At 48.9% G+C, this 20,218-nt stretch overlaps 1 protein-coding gene across 1 annotated transcript; it reads left to right on the top strand.

Moving 5' to 3' along the window:
• The first annotated feature begins 283 nt into the window (after positions 1–283).
• Positions 284–18,694, top strand: LOC140534741 (SUN domain-containing protein 2-like). The gene is made up of 17 exons (XM_072656154.1): positions 284–445; positions 1,123–1,322; positions 1,880–2,014; positions 2,264–2,359; positions 2,630–2,723; positions 3,879–3,949; positions 4,898–5,025; positions 13,456–13,707; positions 13,862–13,939; positions 14,667–14,710; positions 15,062–15,227; positions 15,542–15,763; positions 15,945–16,029; positions 16,239–16,354; positions 16,506–16,673; positions 17,506–17,598; positions 17,842–18,694. The coding sequence occupies exons 1-17, from the start codon at positions 312–314 to the stop codon at positions 17,953–17,955; spliced, it is 2,196 nt and encodes a 731-aa protein (XP_072512255.1). The 5' UTR covers positions 284–311; the 3' UTR covers positions 17,956–18,694.
• Positions 18,695–20,218: the final 1,524 nt, after the last annotated feature.

Below are 20,218 nucleotides of genomic sequence, written 5' to 3'. Positions count from 1 at the left end.
GCTTCACCAGGGAAGCCACCTGCAAGAAGATGTCACGGCCAGCTCAGGCACAAAGCTGGCAGGCTTGGCCCTGGTGAGCAGCCACCCTCAGCGTCTGGGAGACACTTCAGAAACTCTTTAGGAAAGCGCCTTTCTGTCCCAGTGCAGCCAGCTTTCCTTTTGGAGGAATCCATCCCTCCCCTTCAACGTCTCCCCCATCAGGCTCTTCTCAGGGGGTCCCAGAAAATCACACCTAGTCAGTCAGTAAGCACAGCTTCTCATTACTTTTTGCTTCTTCCAGGAATTTCTAGCACTTCTAGAGTGAGATTTTGATGATGTCTCGACGCAGTCAGCGCCTGAGCCATCGTTACCATGTTGATGATGATGGAGGCAGCAGCAGCAGCAGCAGTGGAGGAAGTTCCCTGGTGGCTGGTCAGCACACTGCCTTCAAGGACAGTCCCTTAAGGTAAGCCACTCCACAGCGACCCTAGGTCATCTTCCAGATCACAACCACTCAGGGCAGCCAAGGGCCTGGCCAGCTTCCATGTGCACCTTTCTTTCCTGCCCCCATCTTTGGTGGAAACATCACTCTAGTGCTTTCTTTCCCCACAAATGCGAGAATTTCCTGTCCCCAGCACCGTCTCTTCCCCTTCTACCCCAACCTGGGCTGCTGCTGCCTTCACTCTCTGAGAACAGGAACTAGGGAGGGGTGACTTTGAGCATTGAGAGGGCCAGAAACTGAGGCTTAAAGCTGGGCAGGGAACAACCATCATGTGGCCCAGTACCCACGGTTTCTGGGGTGAGCTGCAGGGCCTAGCAAGAGCATAGGAAGCCATGGGGGTGATGGACCTGTGGGGGAGGAGACAGGTTCAGGTGGCTTTAGCTCCTCTTGTACCTCATCATGGTGGTTCCATTTGGAAAGAGGCCCTGCCTGGCCCATGGGAGCTGGGGATTTGTTCCAATGTTATAAAGGATTCATCTGTTGAAGGAATAAGAACAGAAGAGGGCTTTGGGGATCATTTCTTTTCATCCTAGAAGCTCCTTGAAAGTCTCTTCCTCCTCCAGGCCTTTCTCCCCCTGTTTTTCTCCTGCTTCATCTCCTTCACCCTCTTTCCTTTGCTCTTCATGCTTGGCGCCCCCCAGGACTCTGAAGAGGAAATCTGGCAGTGTGAAACGCCTCTCACCAGCCCCTCACCTGGGCCCTGCTTCCAATCCTCACACTACCTACTACAGTGAATCAGTGGTCAGCGAGTCCTACGTCAGGGGCCCCCGGGTCGCCTCGGTGGACAAAAGCTCCATCCTACAAGATCAGCTGGACAGCGATGTCTACTGGAGTGAACGTGGTGAGCTCTGGCCAGAGCTTGACAAACCCGAGGGCTTGGGCTGGGGAGAAGGAAGGAAGCTCCTCCCTGTCTTCTAAAGATTCCTAAGGAGGCTAGTGTCTGTTGGGAGTTACCTTACTCCTCCAGGTTGGCTCATCTCCCTGGATCCTCCCAGGTGGGAGATCCTTCCATTCTCCTGAAGCCCCTCAGTCCCATAGATGGCACTTTTCCAGATCTGGCTGACAATAACCATGCCTCCTAAGGCAGAAGGCCACCTGGTTTTGTGCAGCCAATGAGCTAAAAATCATCTTTACATGTTTCAGTAAAGTTCCATTACACTTAAAAACATAAAAAGTGTTCTTACCTCATACAGAAATAGGAAGGGGGCCAGATTTTGCCCTTGTGCAGAACTCCATTCCTGCCCTAAACCACATGGGGGGGGGCTTCTGGGTTCAGACCCCCAAAGGGGTGGGAAGTCTGAATTCTGAAAAGTTCTGCCAGGTGTTCCATCTCTGGCAGCTGCTGTTGCTGGAAGCCTGAAGCTCCCTGCTTATCAGGCACCTCCATGCTCTGTGCAGGTGGGGACTTGGTGAGGAGGAGGAGAGGCCTGGGAGGTGCTGAGAAGAGTAAGATCAATGGACTGAATGAGGGCAAAGTCACCTATGATATCTATGGATCTTCCTCAGGATACTCCTCGGAGGATGACTCTGCAGGTAGGCAGCACTTCCTGCCTACTGGAACTCCATCCCCTGGACGCTGCCCCGTGTACTTTGAAGGGTGCCCCATCCAGGGGGGATGGGGAGAACATAGATTTCAGATAAAAGGAGAGAGAGCTCTGCAGTCTGCCTCCAGGTGGGTGTTTGGAGGTTGGGAGGGCCCAAGCCTCAACATGGTAATGGGGATGCCTGAGGCCCACTTGTGTCTCCTTCTGGGTGGCTCCTCATGTCTTCACTTTCCTGCAGGGCACACACTTATGGACCAGCCTGGCTCAGCATCCTCATTAAGGAATGCTGCCTCCCAAGTTGGCGCTTTCTTGTGGGTGGCCATCACTTTTCCAGGTGGGTTCTGGGAGTGGGTGGGCACACTGCCCAGGGCAGTCCCTGCTGTGGGCCCATAAGAGCTTCCTCATTCCTATGCTGGGGCACACCAGGCCTGGGTGCTAACCCTAGGACAGTGTGTGGAGACAGGCTTTTATGGCAGGATCCCCAGGCACAGCTAGAAAGCCTTGGGAGATTCAAGGAGCAGCTGCAGAGTGGGCAGGCTGGGAGCAAGCTAACTCTGGGATAGGAGAGCGAAGCCTTTGAACCCCTCTGCTGGGACTTTTACAGGTTGGCTCTTTGGCCTGTTCTACTGGTGGCTGGGCACTACCTGCTACCGCCTGACCACAGCTGCCTCCCTGCTGGACGTCTTTGTCTTAACCAGGTCAGTGAGGCCTCCCTGGGCTCTGCCAGAACCAAAGAACCCATGCTTGAAAAAGCTTCACCACCCTTGAGCTCAGTTCAGCTTTTGAGACTTTTGTGCCATGAATCTTATGACAGAAGGTCAGGTCAGGGTCAGGGGTGTGCTGGAATCAGCTGGAACCAGCTTGAACCTGCTCCTGAGTGTCAGCTACCAGTCAGGGCTCCTCTGGGTATCTAGACTGAAGAAGAAGATGGGACAAGTTGTGTGTGCCTTCACCTCCTTCAGAACTGCTTGTTAACCCTTCCCCAGCACATGCCAATCCCCATGAGCACAGGTGCTGCTCTATTCCTGAGTATCTTGGAGGAGCTGTCCCCTCAGTAGTTCCTGCCTCTCATCTCCACTGACTCTGGTGGCTTCACCTTGGCCAGTTGGAAAGTCCTGAGCTCCCAGGGGTTGTAGTCTCTTCCCAGTCCTTCGGGTAGCCAGGCCATCCTTACAGTTTCTCTGTGGGGGGTCATGTCCAGGTTTCCAGGCAGCCTCCAGGGCTGTGTCCAGGAGCCTGTAGAGCAGGGGTAGGGAACCTGCGCTCTCCAGGCCACATGTAGCCTTCTAGGTCCTGGGGTGCAACCTTTGGACTGAGGCCAAGTTTTACAGAACAAATCCTTTTCTTAAGGAGATTTGTTCTTGGAAGTCTAGATTCAGTCAAAGGGCCACCCTTGAGGACCTCAAGTGCCACATGTGATCTCCAGGCTGCAGGTTCCCTATCTAGCTCTGGATTCTTGGGGCCACAGGCTAGGCCCAGGGAGACTAGCCAACCTTGTCAGGGCTTACTCCTTCCAAGTCCCAATTTGACAAGCACTGAAATGATTTAGCCAAAAGAAGCCTGCCCAATTCACTAGCATATAAGCACATTCCTGAGAGCCCTGGGAGGGAGATGCCTTCCACCAGCCCTGTCACCTTTCATAACAACATTCACACATTTGACCAAGGTCAAATTTTCTCCTTCCACTTGACCTCGAGGGCTGTCCATAAAAGCCCAGAGCTCCCCATCGTAGCTGTCCCAGGGTGGGGGCACACCCTTTGTTGGTTTCCTCAGCAGCTCAGGGAGGGTCGCACAGGAATCTGGTGGGGAAGACCAGGCACTAATGTCTCCTCCTTCATCCCCATGAAATCCAGGAGCTTTTCAACTCTGAAGAAGTTGTTTCTGCTTCTCTTGATGCTGTTGCTTCTGGCTTCGCTGGCTTACGGTGAGCCTTGCTGAGTCCCCAGGGCACCCTGCCAGCCCAGACAGACAAGGGCTTGGGGGCAGGGCTGCTGAACGCAAGTCTGGAAGACAGAGCTTTGAAGGGGAGCCTTTAGCCTTTAGGGGAAAAGGGACCCAGGCCTTGTATGGGAAAGTTCTTGTGCCTGAAATGGGATAGACGGCCTGTGTCTCCTCCTCTTGATCCAATCCCACAAGCCTTTCTTGTGCATCTTCTGTATGCAGGCCTCCCAGACTCATGCTGCATGCCTACTATGACAGTGCTGGCTTTACATGGGTGTTTGATCTGCCCCCTCAGTGGTCACTGTCAAGGCACTTGAGGGTGGGGGAACTGGTAGAAGAGCTGAGTCCACAATGAATGGGTTAGCTGGGCAGGACACAGCCAATGCCAGCTCTGGAGGCCTTTGCCCCTTCTCACTGGGGAGAATGGACAGGGTGGTCCTCCCTGGATGGTCCCAAAAGAGCTGTACTCTGTTCAGGAACCATGACATCACTTACCCCCTACTATGAGATGAAGCCCAGCTTGGGAATGGTGACACCACAAGCTGTCAGTTACCAGGACCTCTATTCAGCTGGCATCTCCTGAAAGCACTCTGATCCTCCAGAAGAGACAGGGCTGTATGTGGACCAGGCTTGGGACCAGGAGGCAGGACTTCTCCATGTCCTCTCCCCAGCTGCTTCTTGTCCCTCATTTTTCTCATAATCCAAAAGTGTGTAATGACTCCTGAAAGGATCATGAGAGATGCCTTTCCTGAAGGGTCTTGCCTTCCAGATCATGGGGCCCATAATGCATGCACCTTCCTTGGGCCAGGGTCTGAGCCCATGTGGATGTGACACTGCCAGACACAGTCCAGGTGTAGGTCCTCATCCTGGACATGTTTCCCTTCTGGTGCCTCAGCCTCTGCCTTCATTAGCCTTTCCTCCCATGTGCTAGGTGCTTGGTATTTTTACCCCTATGGACTACAGACATTCCACCCTGCTATGCTGTCCTGGTGGGCAGCAAAGGGCAGCAACAGGAGAGAGGAGGTGTGGGAAGCAGGAGAATCCACCCCATATTTCCAGGTGAGTGCCTGGGTGAGTGCCAGGAACACTTTGTGCAGGACAGGCAGACAGTCTGCTCACAACCAAGTCTGTTCCAATCAACCCCAGAATCACTCAGTCCACTACCATTTCTTAAGTATGGCCTACTGTGTGTCAGGCACTGTGCTAAGGGATGGGAATTCAAAGAAAGAATTCAAACCCAAACAAACAAGCCCACAGTCCCTGCCCTGAAGGAGTCCCCGAGTCATGAGGAAACAACTAGGTACAATGGAGATCTACCAGGACAGATGGGAGTGAAGCAGTAGAGGGAGTTGGCTATGCTGTTTCTTCTATGGCAGCCATACAGACTATTACCATACCATCTTTGAAGACAGTTCTGGCCTGGCAGGATCTTCCAGGTGGTGTCCTCTCCTAGCGCTGTCTTTGAAACAGCTCTGCAGCACTATGAGGCATCAGAGGAGGGGGAAGCAGGATTAGCCAGAGGAAGCTGCTTTTGTTTCCATTTTGTAATGAACAAAAGTCTGTTTTATTTCCCTTCTCCCTCTCCCACCCATTCAGAAAAATGAAAAGCAAACCACTTGTAACAAATGTGCAGAGTTAAGCAAACCAGTCCCTTTTTGGCCATGTCTAAAAGATCTATGTCTCCTTCTGCCTCCTGAGGCCATCTCTCCGTCAGAAGTTGGGTCATTTTCCAGAAAAGTACTTGGTCACTGCATCGATCAGAGTTCTAAAGTCTTTCAAAGTTGCTTCTTTGTGGTTCTTCTCACTCTGCTCTGCACCAGTTCATACAAAGTCTTCTCAGGTTTCTCTCAATACCACCTATTTCATTGTTTCTTAGAGCACGGTTGTATTCAATCCTTACACCATAATTTATTCAGCTCTTGCCCAGTTCGGGGGCAAGCCAGTAGTTTCCATTTCTTTGTCTTTGCTGTTTGGGTGCCAAGTGTGTGTCATGCTGAAGATACGTCATTCATCTCAGTGGTGACAGTCTCTTCTTAATGGTCTGTGCTGTGGGGCAAGAGATGAGAATATAAATCCAGGCTATAATGAAGCCTTCATTTAGTAACCTCGATTTATCCATGGATTTCCATCTCCAAACTCATCAATCTTTGCACCAGGGCCACTCACAAGCAGCATTAGGAGACTCTCTCACCTTGGATATGCAGATCCCTGGGGAGCCAGGGTCAGAAAACCTGGGCTCAAGTTTGAGCTTTGCCACTTGCTAGCTTTGGGACCTGGGGCAGTTCAATGCCAACCTCTCAAGACTCAGCCTCCCGCGTTCCCCCGCTGCCTTCAACTGAAATCATAGTTGCCTCCCCCAAAAGGCCTTCCCTAACACCTTGTCACACAGTGAAGTGATTCTGGAGGGGGGGGGTCTCCAGAAATTGGTAGAAGCCCAGACTATCAGAGTTGATCAAGCTGGGAAGACTTGAAGGCTGTGTGCAGATCCTGGTGTCTGCCCACCAGAAGCTTGGCCACCAGGTGATTAGATTTGGGGAGTCATGATGACTTGGGAAGCAGATAAAAAGACCAAACAACCTTTGCCTTCTGCAGCCACCTTCTGGTTGTGGACAGAGGTCAGGGGACCTCAGAGAAGGACAAAGAGTACTTGGTCTCCCTCAGTCCTCACACAGTCCAACCACAGTCTAAGTGGTTGACATTATTCCTGTGTAATCTGAGGGGTGACATGGAGTGGTGGGATAAAGGACATGGCTCTAGAAACAGCAACAGATGAGGTGCTGGATGTCAGATGCACAATGAGGTCCACGATTTTGGACACAGCCAGTGTCAGAATTTGATTTGTCTGACTTCTCATGTCAGCTGCAAGGAGTTTTTTTTTCAGATGTGGGGGGGAAAACAATCAGTGGAATGATCACTCACAGGCAGAAGAATTTGGAGGAGGCAAATCAGCCTCAAGGATTAGATTTCATCACATTTTTAAAGGCAACTAAAAAACCCCATAGTTGCTATTCCAAATGAGCATAAGGCAACAGAGGGCAAAGGAAGTCCAGGAGGAAGCTGAGAAGATCATTTTGTCCTTGTGACCCCAACACTCGGCATAGCCTGTTACACTTAGTGGGAGTGTATCAGTGTTTGTTGGCTGTCCTTGTACTAAGTCCACAAAACAACGTGCAAGGGAAGAAGACACAACTATTATTTGTCAGTAAGAAAGTCCCCAGGCACAGGATACATGATCAGCACCAAAAGATGTCACAACGAAACCAAAGGACCATCTTCACGGAATGAGAAATGCTGGTTACACGAATCATTTCAGCATCAAGGACCAGATCAGTGACTGGGCCCCACAAAGGTCAAAATCCAGCAAGTTAGAAGAAAGGGGGACAAAAGGGGAAAAAACATACCGTACAGCTCCAACAGCTCCAGTCCTTCCTCTTCAGATGTGTCAACCACTGAGGCACGGCAAAAGGAACACTGACTCATAGCATCGTTTCCTAAGGATGTTTGACTGCTGCCCCAAAACATCACATTCCAGTGAGAAGGCCAGCAATCCTAGAGGCTGCCTCCGTCAGAGACCAGCGGCTCTTGGCAAGCAAAGAAACCAAAGGCAACACTGGATCTGAAAATAGGCCACTGGCGCAAGAGAAGAAGAGGGTGGTGACTAAAGGATACAAACAGTGGCCCCGTGAAACGGCAAACATCAGGAAGGGCCCTCAGCCTCCCTCTTCAGCTCAGTCCTGAGAGTGGAGGCCCCCAAATTCTTGAGGCAGCTCCTTCCCCTCTCAGTGACTCACCTTGTTAGGAAGCTGTTCCTGCCTCTGAAATGTGCCACAACTTCTACCTTGCCAGGACAAGCAAAGCAACTCTAACCCTGTCCATGTCCACAAAGTCTGAAAACCATTTTCATGTCTCCTCATCGTGTTGTGTGTTTCCAAAAGTTTTCTTGATATCATTGGTTTTTACTTAACCTACCTTTCCCAGTGTGTCTTCTCAGAAAGAGAAGCAAGGAATTTGGAAAAACCCTGCAAAGCTTGTGTGATCTACTAGTGAAAATCATTTTGAATTAGGTACATCTTTACACACACACACACACACACACACACACACACACACACACACACGCACACATCCCACTGACGTTGAAGACTTGTCTCTAGCTTTTGCTTTCATGTGACCCACCTTGCTCAGTGTATCCTTCCCATTTTGCCCTCCCACAGAGCCAGCCCTTAAGCAAAAGAATAAACCAAAAAGGGGAAGAAAAGTTCAGCAGAACACAGCAGGCGAGCCCGGCATTAGATGCAGGTTCCCTGCCAGTATTTCCCACCCTAGCCAGGACGGGAAGGGAAGAAGATCCTCATGGGTCATGTCTGTTCTTTCCATTTCCATGGTTGTCTGTGGTGCTTGTTTTCTTGTTCTCCTCATTCATTTATTCCACTTTTCCCCAGTTCATGTAAGTCTTCTAATTAAGCAGAGTTGTGGCTTCGTACAGCATAGTCATATTTCCTTGTATCCATAAGCCACTCCTCTGTCAATGAGTTCTTTGCTACCAAAGATCTTTCTTAGTGGTTCAGTTGGTATGGCACTGAATAAGTTAATTTAGGTAGTTTTATCATTTTTATGCTACTGGCTTGACCTACCCACGAGGAGTGAGTACATCTCCAACTGTTGAGATCTCTACGTATGAAGAATGTTTTGTAATTGTGTTCATATAGTTCCTGTGTGTGTCTTGGCAGGCAAACTCTCAGGTTGTATACAGTATACAATTGTATACAGTTATTTTCAATGGAATTTCTCTTTCTATCTCTTCCTGCTGGATTTTCTTGATTAATATATAGAAATGCTGATGGTTTTGATGGGCTTCCAACTTTCTTTAAGTAATTGTTTGAACTGGTTTTGTTTTAAACTGGTTTTTTAGATGACTCTCTAGGGTTCTCTTGGTAAACCATTGTATCATCTACCAAAAGAGATAGTTTTGGTTCCTCATTGCAGTTTTTTCCCTTCAGTTTCTTTTCTGCCTTATTGCTATATCTAGCAGTTGCTGTAACTGGTACAACACTGAATAGCAATGGTTGGCAATGGACTTTCTTCCTTTACCGTGATCTTACTGGGAAGGCTTATCCCCATTACATATCATGCTTGCTCTTGGTTTTAGTTAGATAATACTTATTTTAAAGAAGACTCCATTTATTCCTGTGCTTTCTAGTGTTTTTCAACAGGGATGAGGCATTTTGTCAAAAGCTTTGTCTGCACCTGTTGAAATCATATAAATTTGTTGTTTATGTTATTGATATAATCAGTTACATTTATAGTTTTCCTAATAATTGACCCAGGCCCAACTTCTTGGTATCAATCCAGCTTGGTCACAGTGTCACAATATATCTTTGTGATATATTCCTGTAATCTCCTTTCTTAGCATTTAATATTTTTCATCAATATTCATTAAGGAAATTGATCTATAGTTCCCTTTCTTGGGGAGACGTGACTCTCCTTGGTTTGGGTATCAAGATTATATTTTTGTCATAGAAAGAATTTGATAAGATTCTATCTTTACCTGTTTTTCAAATCGTTTATTTAATGTTGGAATTGATTACTTTTTAATCATTTGGAAAAATTTGATTTAGTCCTGGGGTTTTTTCTTAGAGAGATCATTTATAGCTTGTTTCGTTCCTTTTTCTAAGATGGGGTTATTTAAGGGCTCTGTTAAACAGGACTATTTATATTTGAAAAATTCATTTCATTTAGATTTTCATTTTTATTATTGGCATGTAGTTGGGCAACAAAGCTCCTAGTAATTACTTTTATTTTCTCTTCATAGATTGTAAATTCACTGTTTTCATTTTCTGATGTAATAATTTGGTTTTCTTTTGTAAAAATTAAATTAGCCAAGGATTTATCTATTTAATTGTTTTTCTCAAAGCTTATAGTTTTATTTATTAGTTCATTGGGGTTTTGTTCTTTCAATTTCGTTCATCTTTCTATCGATTCAAGATTTTAATTTTGGTGTTTAATTGGGAAGGGATTAATCTGTTGGTTTTCTAAATATTTTAGTTGCATGTCTAATTCTTTAATCTGTTTCTTTGTCTCTTTGATTGATGTAAGCATTTGAAAATATACATTTCCCTCTAAGTCCTGCATTGACTGCATCCCCAAAATTTAGTTATGTCATTGTCACCATGAAATTGTTAACCATTTCTATGATTTGTTCTTTGACTCATCCATTCTTTAGGATCCATTCTGTAAGATCCATTCTTTTTCTCCAACTCCTCTATTTGTGTATCTTTCTGTTTCAAGCATATTTCTTGTAAATAACATATTGTTGGATTCTGGTTTCTAATCCATTCAACTGTATTCTTCCATTTTATGAGTGAGTTCATCCCATTCCCATTCACAGTTGTGTTCATTAAATGTATATTTTTTTCCATGCTATTCTTTTACACTCATCCTTTTGTTTTTTACTCTGTCCCTTCTTCAGTAGTCTTTTGTTTCTGACCTTTGCCTCCCTTAATCTATCCCGTCATTCTTCCCTCCCCCTCACCTTTCTCTTAGACGCTTTTCCTCCTACTTCTCCTTGGGTAAAATGAATCTCTCCATCTCATTGTGTGTGTATGTGTATTCTTCCCTCTTTCAACCAGTTCAGATGAGAATAAGGTTCGTGTTGCCTGTTCCCCTCTTCTGTCCCTCCCATTGTATAAACTCTTTCTAGTGCACCCCATTTATGAGATAACTTTCCCCATTCTTTCTCTCCTTCCCCACAACCTTCCAGTGCATTTCTCTTCTCCACCCTTCCATTCTTTTGAGATCCTCACAACATAATACAGTCATTCAGGTCGCTATCTATTTAGACTGCTTCTAGGACCCGTGGTGATCATAAAATTCTGAAGTGGTTACATGTATCATCTTGCCACACAAGGGATCTAAACAATTTGCCCTTTTTTAGTGACTTGTGATTTCTCACTCATGTTCACCTTATTATTCTTCTCCTGAGTTCTGTGTTTGAATGTCAAATTTTCTATTCTGTTCTGGTCTTTTCATCAGGAATGCTTGAAAGTTCTCTATTTCAGGAAGGGTCCTTATTCCCCTGTAGGACGATACACAGTTTTGCTGGGTAGTTTAATCTTATTGTGGGCTCTAATCCTAGATCTTTTCCACTCCAGAATATGATATCCCAAGCCCTGTACTCCTTTAATGTGGAAGCTTCTAAATCTCATGTGTCCTGACAGTACTGGATTATTTCTCTCTGGCTATTTGCAGAATTTTCTCCTTGACCTGGCAGTTCTGGATTTAGAACAGTTGCTGGGAGTTTTCATGTAGGGGTTTCTTTCAGGAAATGATTTGTGGTTTCAAGTTCTACTTTGCCCTCTGATTCTAACACATCTGGGCATTTTCCTTTGTAATATCTTAAAATATTATGTTGAGCTCCTTTTTTGTTCCTGGCTTTTGGATAGACAAATGACTCTCCAATTCTCTCTCCTCAATCCATTTCTAGGTCATTGGAGTTTTGTATGAGATCCTATACATTTTCTCTTGAATTGATTTTATTTTTTGTTGTTGTCTCCTAGAGTTATTAGCTTCTATTTGCTCAGTTCTAATTTTTAAGGAATTCAGTATTTTTGTGCCTCTTTTACTAATTATTCATTCTTTTCTCATATCTTTCTTGTACCGCTTTTTAAAAATTTTTCCTCTTCCACTCTTAAAATCACTTTTTGTTCATTTTTATCTCATTCTTTAACTCTTCTAGGAATTCTTGTTCAACTCTTATCCAATCTACCCTTTTTCTTGGAGGATTTGCTTAAAGATATCTTCAAGTCATTGGCTTCTTCTGTCTTTCTGTCTTGAGCCATAGTAGCCCTTTGTGGTCAGGTTCAGTTTTGTTTACTCATTCTTCCAGCCTATTTCTTGACTATGAACTTGATGTTGGCATTGGGCTCAGCTCACCTCTGGGCTTTCTTAGTTCAGTCCGCAAACTTTCAGTGCTTCCATAGTGGTGATATCTGTTCACTGCTATTCTTGTCTGAGTTGTGCAAGTTCCTGACTCAGGTTTAGGTCTTCTGGCTTGCGGGTGCTGGAGTTTCTGTAGAATGTTATTGGACTCAGTCATTGTTAGCACACTTTGAGGTTCTGCAGGTTCAGAGGGACCGAACTTATTGACTCTTCTTGCGTCTGGGTCTCCTACACGAGGTATCCCACTGCAGGACTAAAAGTGAACATTGAGTACCCAGCTGTGCTCTGGGGCTCAGGTCCAGAACCTCTTTGCAGAACCCCTTTCTTGATCAGTGCTCAGCTAGGGCCTCGCTCACTCATAACTGCTCCTCTCAGCCCTACGTCTGTAGCCTAGAAGAGTCATTTGGCCCCCTTCATGCTCCCAGGATAGCCTGGGATCTGTTCCTGCTCAGGGATTCAGTTCTAGCCCTTTTACCATCCTTGGGCAATGAAATGCTTCCCACTGTCCTGGCTGCCATTATGTTGGGCTCCTGGCCAGCCCCCACCTCAGTGTCCACAGCTCTCTTATTTCTTAAGCTTCCCTGGGCTGGAGAAATGACGCACAGGGATGTTTTCTTGGCTTTCCTCATGAGAATGTGGTCTGGCACATTATCTAGATGGTTAGAGAGGAGGTGGGCTGGGCTCATCAAAAATGCCCACCCTCCCTCTGTTCTCTTGGTTCTGCCCCTGTGCTGTGTGGTTGGTGGGGAGGGGACCTTCTGCATGCTTAGCCTCCTTTGTACCTCTTGGGGAGGTCTCTGACCTGGCTTTTTGCCCTGAGCTCTCTCAGCTTCTTTGCCATTTCGACCCTGGTGACCCTGGCCCTCCCTCATCACTCTCCTGGCTCACTGCAGCAGTGTCCTGAGTGGCCTCCTTGCCTCCAGTCTGTTCTGCACTCTGCTCTCAAAGGAACTTTCCTTAAGAACAGAGCAGACCAAGTGACTTCCCTCCTCAGTCAATGGCAGAGCCTCCCCTTTGCCCCCCAGAGGAAAACAGCCCCACCCTGTCTTTCCAGCCTTAGCCTCATTGGTCTTCTGTACTCCTTTCACACTCGGTGACCCTACCCAAATGGCTGCCCCCATGCTGAGAATTCATTCTGGTGCTCTTTCTTCCAGTCAGCCTGTCAACCCACATGTATTTATTAAGCACTTCCTCAGTGCCGGGTCCCGGCCTAGGGGACACAGGTACACAAAATGAAACCATTCCCATTGACCAGGAACTTCCATTCTCAGGAGGAGACCAGCAATGTTTACGTTTTTGTAAATAGCGTAAGTGTGAAATGAAGAAATCTGCCGACAGCAGTTAAACGACCTGGTGGCTTTTAATGTCCTTGTCTCCTCCATTCAAATGGAAGTTCTTCGTACACAAGAAAGGTTTCCTTCTTGGTCCTTGTGTTCTCAGCACTCAGCCCCACCTCGGGCACACAGTTGGTGCTTAACAAATGCCCAGTGCTCCTTGTTCCTCCTCCTAAGAGACTTTTCATCTTTGTGTGTTTTCCTCCTTGTTCCCAAGGCTGAACAGCATGTCCTGTCCAAGGTTCATGCCCTAGAAAGGCGGCTGGAAACTCTGGCTTCTGAATACTCTGCACGTTGGCAGAAGGAGGCCATCAGGCTGGAGTTGCTGGAGCTGCAGGGGGCCAGTGGGAATGGAGGTGGAAAAAGCCTGAGCCACGAGGATATTTTAACTCTCCTGGAGGGCCTGATGAGGCGATGGGAACCCACCCTGAAGGAGGACTTCCGTAGGGACACCACTGCCCACATCCAGGTGAGGAGAACGCTCTGCTAAGAAGACCAGGTCGGCAAGCCCAGCTAGTGGAAGGCATAGAGGTCTTGAGGTGAGGCAGCACTCTGGGCTTGGCAGGACCTGCCAAGTTCTCTGGGTCTTGTTGAACGCCTGTCTCCTTTTTTGTGGTCTCCAGGAAGCACTCACCACCCTCAGGGCAGAACATCGGCAAGATTTGGATAATGTTCTAAAGAAGATTTCTCAGGCATCCCAGGTAATCCAGAAGCTCTGACGCTTCTGGAGGCAGAGACACAGGGGATGGAGGGCGGGGGGGGGGGGGGGGGCGGGGCGAGGGGGGCGGGGGGGGAGAGAGGGGGCAGAGACGTCTTGGGGGAGGTCACTTGTAGCTGGAAATGTTGGTGCTGCTGTCAGTAGACCTAACACTTGCTTACAGGTTTCTGGCCAGATTCCATACTTGTATGGGAGCATATTCGATTGACTCATTGTCCCTGAGAGCTCCTGTCTGAGGACTCTGGATCCCCTTGTCCGAAGGATAAGCAGAGAGCTTACTGATCTAAAGCAACCTAAGCCTCCTCCTGTAGCTCCTTTCTGGAACCCCTTTCCTGTACTGAGCACATCCATGCATGAAGACTAGGGAGGGATAAGATTGTCAATGAGAAGACTGTAACTCAACAGCTGAGTTTGAAACTCTTTTCAGGGACTGAGAAGTGACCTCACCACTCTAGGGAAAGTGGTTCATGCCTAATCTCAGCTGAGTTGGGGTCTCTGTCAGATGCCTCCTCTTGGTGGGATGATAAGAGAGGAGTCCAGTCTTTGAAAGGTCTAGCCCAAACTCAAGGTCAAGATTTCTGGAGCCCAACAGTTTGCAGAGACTCAGATCCTCCTTAGCAGACAGAGGGTCCACCCAGAGGAGACAATGAATCCCCAGAGTGTGGTTTGGTGTTTTCATCAGTCTCATTGTGCCATCATCTTCCTTACAGGAGCTGGAAAGCTGGGTGCTCCAGCTAAAATCTGAATGGCAGAGGTAAGGCCCCAAACTAACTGGCAAAGAGAAGAGGAGGGAAGGAAGGCTAGAAAACTAGACCAGAGAAAGCACCACTGAGATTCTCTGGGGGGGTGTCAGTAGAGCCAGAATACTTGGGTTAGCATGTCCATAGGATTAATCCCAGCTGGTAAGGACCTCAGAGAGCAGATGAGGGTCCTGAGGCCTGGGAGGGAAATGACTTGCCCAGGGTCACACAGGGAGTAAATGTCAGGGAAGACTTGCACCCAGATCTCTGGTTCTGTTCTTTCCCTTTGATAGTGGTTCTGCTTGACTCTATCCTGTGTCACTAGCCAGTGGCTGCCCTTCCCTTTTCCTTTTGTCACTGTCTAGTTTGGCCCAAGAAGCCCTCCAGGAAAACATATTAAAGGCTATGGGTCCACTGGAGGCCCAGCTGGCTGGCCTGAGACAGGAACTGGCAGCCCTGAGCCAGAGACAGGCTGCAGTGGCAGAGGAAGTAGACCTTTGGCCACAGAAGATGGCAGCCCTGCGCAGTGATGTGAGTCCTCCAGTCCACCACTTAGACCACATGTGCCCCTCTCTCCAAGGTGGGCTGCCTGAGCATCTGCCCAGGGAGACCCAACCCTCTAAGGTGTCCACTGGGGTCCAATGAGATCTTTTTTGGTAGACCTGAAAGCAGTGGAAAAATGCCAGTCACTTGGTTCACAACCGTCCCTTCCCTGGCACCAGGAAGACATGCATAGGCTCTGAGCTCTCAGAGTCTTTCTAGACACCCCCTCCCCAGGTCCCCTGTCCCGGCCCTCTTTCTTCCTTACCTCTACTGTTTTGTGGATGGTCTCTGGTGGTTTCTAGGTGGAGTCTCAGTTCCCAGCCTGGATCAGTCAGTACCTTCTTCGAGACAAGGGCGCTAAGGCTGGGCTTCTTCAGCTGGAGGAGGTACAGGCCCAACTTCGGGACCTGGAGCACAGAATCCTCACTCAGGTGGCAGAAGGGCAGGTCAAATCTGCCAGTGAAGCTGCTGCCAGCCTGAGGCTGACCCTTCACAAGGAAGGAGTGACTGGGGTCACAGAGGAGGTGAGGCCTGCCCCATTCCCTGTCTGCCTGTCGGAGGTCATGGGTTTGCCCTGAGAGGAGCCTCCAGGGAAGGAAGGGGAAGCCCTGGCAGAGCAGGTAGCACACGTGGCCCTCTGGTGAAAGGGCTGGGCCAGTTCTGCAGGCAGCTAGGCCCATGAGTCCAACCATGCCTGTCTTTTAGGATGTGCACCAGATTGTGAATGAGGCCCTGAAGAGATACAGTGAAGACCGCATTGGGCTAGTGGATTATGCCCTGGAGTCCTCAGGTAGGTAGCCTGTAGAAAGCCAGAGGGCTGGGGACATGATGGTTGCCCATTAAGGGACAGCAGGAATTAAAAACTCATGATGCCCCTTATGGGACGGGGCAGTTGAAGGGCTGATGCCCTGGCAGTGACCCCTCATCTTCAGGACTACCTCTGTGTCCTGCCAGCCCTCAGCTGCCCCCACCTCACTTCTCTCCCTCTTGTTCTTTCAGGGGCCAGCATCATCAGTAGCCGCTGCTCAGAGACCTATGATACCAAGACGGCCCTTCTCAGTCTGTTTGGCATCCCCTTGTGGTACTATTTCCAGTCCCCAAGAGCCATCCTCCAGGTATGACAGAACAAAGGGCCCCCAGCTTGGCTCTCTGCCATCTCCCACCTTCTGTGGGGGCTGGGCTCTCAAGGTGGGAGGATTACACAATGGAAATCTATTCCATTGGCTGCCCACCTGACTTGTCACCTGACTTGTCTTCTGCCCACAGCCAGATGTTTACCCTGGCAACTGCTGGGCATTCCGGGGCCCCCAGGGCTTTGCTGTGGTTCGATTATCTGCCCGCATCCACCTCACTGCTGTCACCTTGGAGCATGTACCCAAAGCCCTGTCTCCCATCAGCAACATCCCTAGCGCCCCCAAGGATTTTGTCATCTTGGTGAGTATCTGAGCCTTGCAGCTCTCCATTCCCGTATGCCTGACAGCCATTTCTTAACAGCAGCATTGTGAGGTGAGGAATGGAAGGATGTGCCCATTTTACAGCTGGGATATTGAGGCTGGTCTCTGGACTCCACAACCAGCCCTTTCCCTGCTCCCCCTCTTCTTAGAGAGAAGCCAGAAGAGGACAGCTGACAGCAGTCAAGATTTCAATGCTGTCTCAGGGTCCTTTTATACAACTCCTTTATACATGGGTGCCTCCATGGCCAGGTGTCCCATGGGGGAGCTGAGTGGGGATGATGAGCACCATTCCCTACAGTCACCTCCTTAGGGCAGAGTTGGAATGTCCTCATAAGGAGGATGTGGGTGAAAAAAGTGGAGCCAGAGGAGAAGAAGAAACGTGTAGGGGAACAGGATGCTTCAGGACCTAAATCCTGATAGATGAAGAAACTGAGGCACCTACAATTAAATTGTGTGTCCCAAAGCCATTCAGCAGCTTAGGGGAAGAGGCAGAGAAGGAGGCCAGGGGCTTGGAGGGAAAAGGATCTGTCTACTGAGTTAGTGAGAGATGCTGGAAGGTGAGGGGACCAAAGAAGGAAACATCATGGTGGCTTTTGCTTTCTCCCCTTTACTCTCCCCAATGTATCCCCCCCTACACCCCCTTCCTCCTCCTCTTCCACCTTCTCCTCCACAACCTCCCCTTCCTTTGCCTCCCTGGATAGATCTGGATTCATGTCTTAACAGCATGACCTTTCCTCTAACCCCCTCCCATCCATCCATCCATCCATCCATCCATCCATCCATCCCTTCCCTTTGCTTTTCCTTCTCTGTAGGGGCTAAATGAAGATTCACAGTCGGAAGGGGTGGCCCTCGGGCACTTTACCTATGATAATGCTGGGGAGTCCATTCAGACCTTCCACTTTCAGGTATGGAGAGCTGGCCCCACAGTGTCCCAGGGAGGCTGGTGCTCTTGAAGGCTAGATCACCAGCCATGGGGATGCTGTGGCTTTGCTAGGAGCTGCAGTTTGAGCCAGGACCCCATGGTTCTGATAGCAACCTGAGGGATAACATTCAGCCACTGAAGAAGGCCTGGGGGGGACGGGCTCTGGGGTCAGGATGTCCACCAAGGGATCACGAGCCTTCCTGACCCCAGTCTCCTCTTCCCACAGGGCAATGACACAGCCCCATACCAGGTGGTCGAACTTCGGATCTTAAGCAACTGGGGTCACCCTGAGTACACCTGCATTTACCGCTTCCGGGTCCATGGGAAGCCTGCCAATTAGCCTCTCCCCCCCAGGGCCTTTCCCCTCTTTCCCCCTTCAGCCCCTCCCCTCCCCCAGCAAGCACTTCATCCCACTTTCTCGCCCTCTCCCACACTTCATCCCTTATGGCCACTGTGGCTTCTGGGAGAGATACAAGGTGGGAGCCTACCACCATGGAGCAGTTTGGCCCCACCCTGCCCTCTCTGATGGAGAGGAGATCACCAGCTCAGCTATTTGTTTCACTCCCCATCCTCTTGAGGGTCAGGTGGCCCAGCTCCCTACCAGGCCCTGCCTGCCCTCAGGAGGTGTATACACAGCTATGTATGATATCTTGAAGGTGTGAGTCAAGACATCATGAGGGCCTTATTATGCTCAGCAGCACTCAGAACCACAGCTTAGGCCACCTTAGCTTACCTTGCCCAAGAGTCTAGGTCAAAGAACTTGGTTTATTGAGGGCATGACAACTTGGGCAGTTCCAAAGGGCAGACTGGTAGACAGTCTGTCTTGGGCATGCCCCAGCAGGTGGCTAAAGCTCCCGTCCATGGTAGCATGCATAGTTCTCTTTACCATGGGGCATGATGGGGGCAGTCTTTGAAATCTGAAGTATCTGGGACTGGCCACAATTCCCTGGTGTTAAGTTTATTGGGATAGAGTTGGGGTTAGTTTTTTGGAGTTAAGGCTGGGATGGGAGGGGAAGGGCAAATTCTTTGGCCCTGCGGGCCCATTGTATTATGTATATAGATAGATATTTATATTTATACATAGATCTCTTTGTTCTTTGTTATCAGACAGAAAAGCTACGGGCTTCATTTCCGGCTTCCTCCCCCTGGGGCCCAGGGTGATATTCACTCCAGCTCCAGCTTGGGGTGGGGGGCAGGCTGTCAGGCACGGATCCTCACAGTGACATTGCCATCCTTCCTGCCTTTTACTGTAGGAGGGAAGGCAGGCCTTCACACCACAGGGCTGGCCACTGGTCCCTGAAGCAAGCAGGGGCACTCACTCATCTGCAGGCTTTGGGGGTCACCAGCAGACAGTGGCAGGCTGACCCTAGCTGGCCCTCAACCCAGTTTGCTCCCTCTGCTTCTGTTCGCTTACCAGGAAGCTGGCGTCTGAGCAGCCCTGCGTAGGAACCTACAGATGGGGTCTTAGTTCTTCCCCATCACAAAGGCTACTGTTTAATTCTTTACTTTGATTTTTTAATCAACAAATTCTAATTTATGCCTATGCAAATATAAATTTTCCCTGGGATCTGTGGCTTCTCCTTGTCCACCTGTTGCTCTTGAGGCCAACTTGGAGTAGTGGGGAAAAGAAGGTGGTATTCTGGTAGAAACTCCCTGGTTAAAGGGCGGCTTCCTTGCTGCTGAGTGAGGCCTGGGAGGGATTGTCCTGGGCATCGAGAGGGAGCTAAGCCCAGGCCTGGGCTGGGAGAAGCAAAGCTGGGTAAGGGAACCAGAGGAGGCTTTCTCATTTCTGCCTGCTCCTTTAAAGCTCACCCAAGGCCTCTCCTGGTCTTAATCCTCCCTCAGTGCGCCCAAATTGATGTTTTATACTTCCTTGTGTGTGTCTGCATATCCATACATAAACACACACCTATCCAGACAGACATTCCTCTGTGTGCCTGCTCCATCTTTCAGGAGCAGGACAGCTTTCTAAGGAAAAGAGCTTTGTGTCTGCCTTGGTCTCCCCCATAGCTAGCACAAGGCCTGCCACCCAGCAGACACTTTATCTGAGCATTGCTATTCACTTCAACTCAGGTGTAAAGAAAGAATATACTCTACAGCCTTCTCAACAAGGGGTCACCAGCATGCCTTTGACAGCCTCCAGCAAGGGTTAAACACGTCACAAACTGCCAGCCGTCCTCTTCCACTTTCAGACAGCTCAAGTTGTTGGGAAATTTGTCCTGAAATCAGGCTGAAATCTATCTTTGGGCATCTTCCACCCACTATTCCTCGTTCTTTCATCCTGGGTCAAGCAGAACACGCTAATCCCCCTTCCACATCACTTTTCAAATAGTAGCATTAGAGAGTGGCTACTGCGTGCCAGCCACTGTGCCGAGCACTTTACAAATATCTCCTTTGATCCACACAACAACCCTGTGAGGTAGGCACCATTTCTAGACCCATTTTGCAGATGAGGAAATGTAGGCACAGAGGTGAAATGACTTGTCCAGGGTCACACAGCTGGTAAGTATCTGAGGGAGAATTTGAACTTGGATCTTCCTGCTTCCAGGTGCAGAGTTCCATCTCCTGTGCCACCTGAAGACAGTTCTCATGGTCCTCTGACA

Source organism: Notamacropus eugenii, chromosome 3, assembly GCF_028372415.1.
Source record: "Notamacropus eugenii isolate mMacEug1 chromosome 3, mMacEug1.pri_v2, whole genome shotgun sequence".
Taxonomy (NCBI): domain Eukaryota; kingdom Metazoa; phylum Chordata; class Mammalia; order Diprotodontia; family Macropodidae; genus Notamacropus; species Notamacropus eugenii.
The sequence above is the reverse complement of the archived record's forward strand: the minus strand, read 5'-3'. Positions and strand labels throughout refer to the sequence as shown.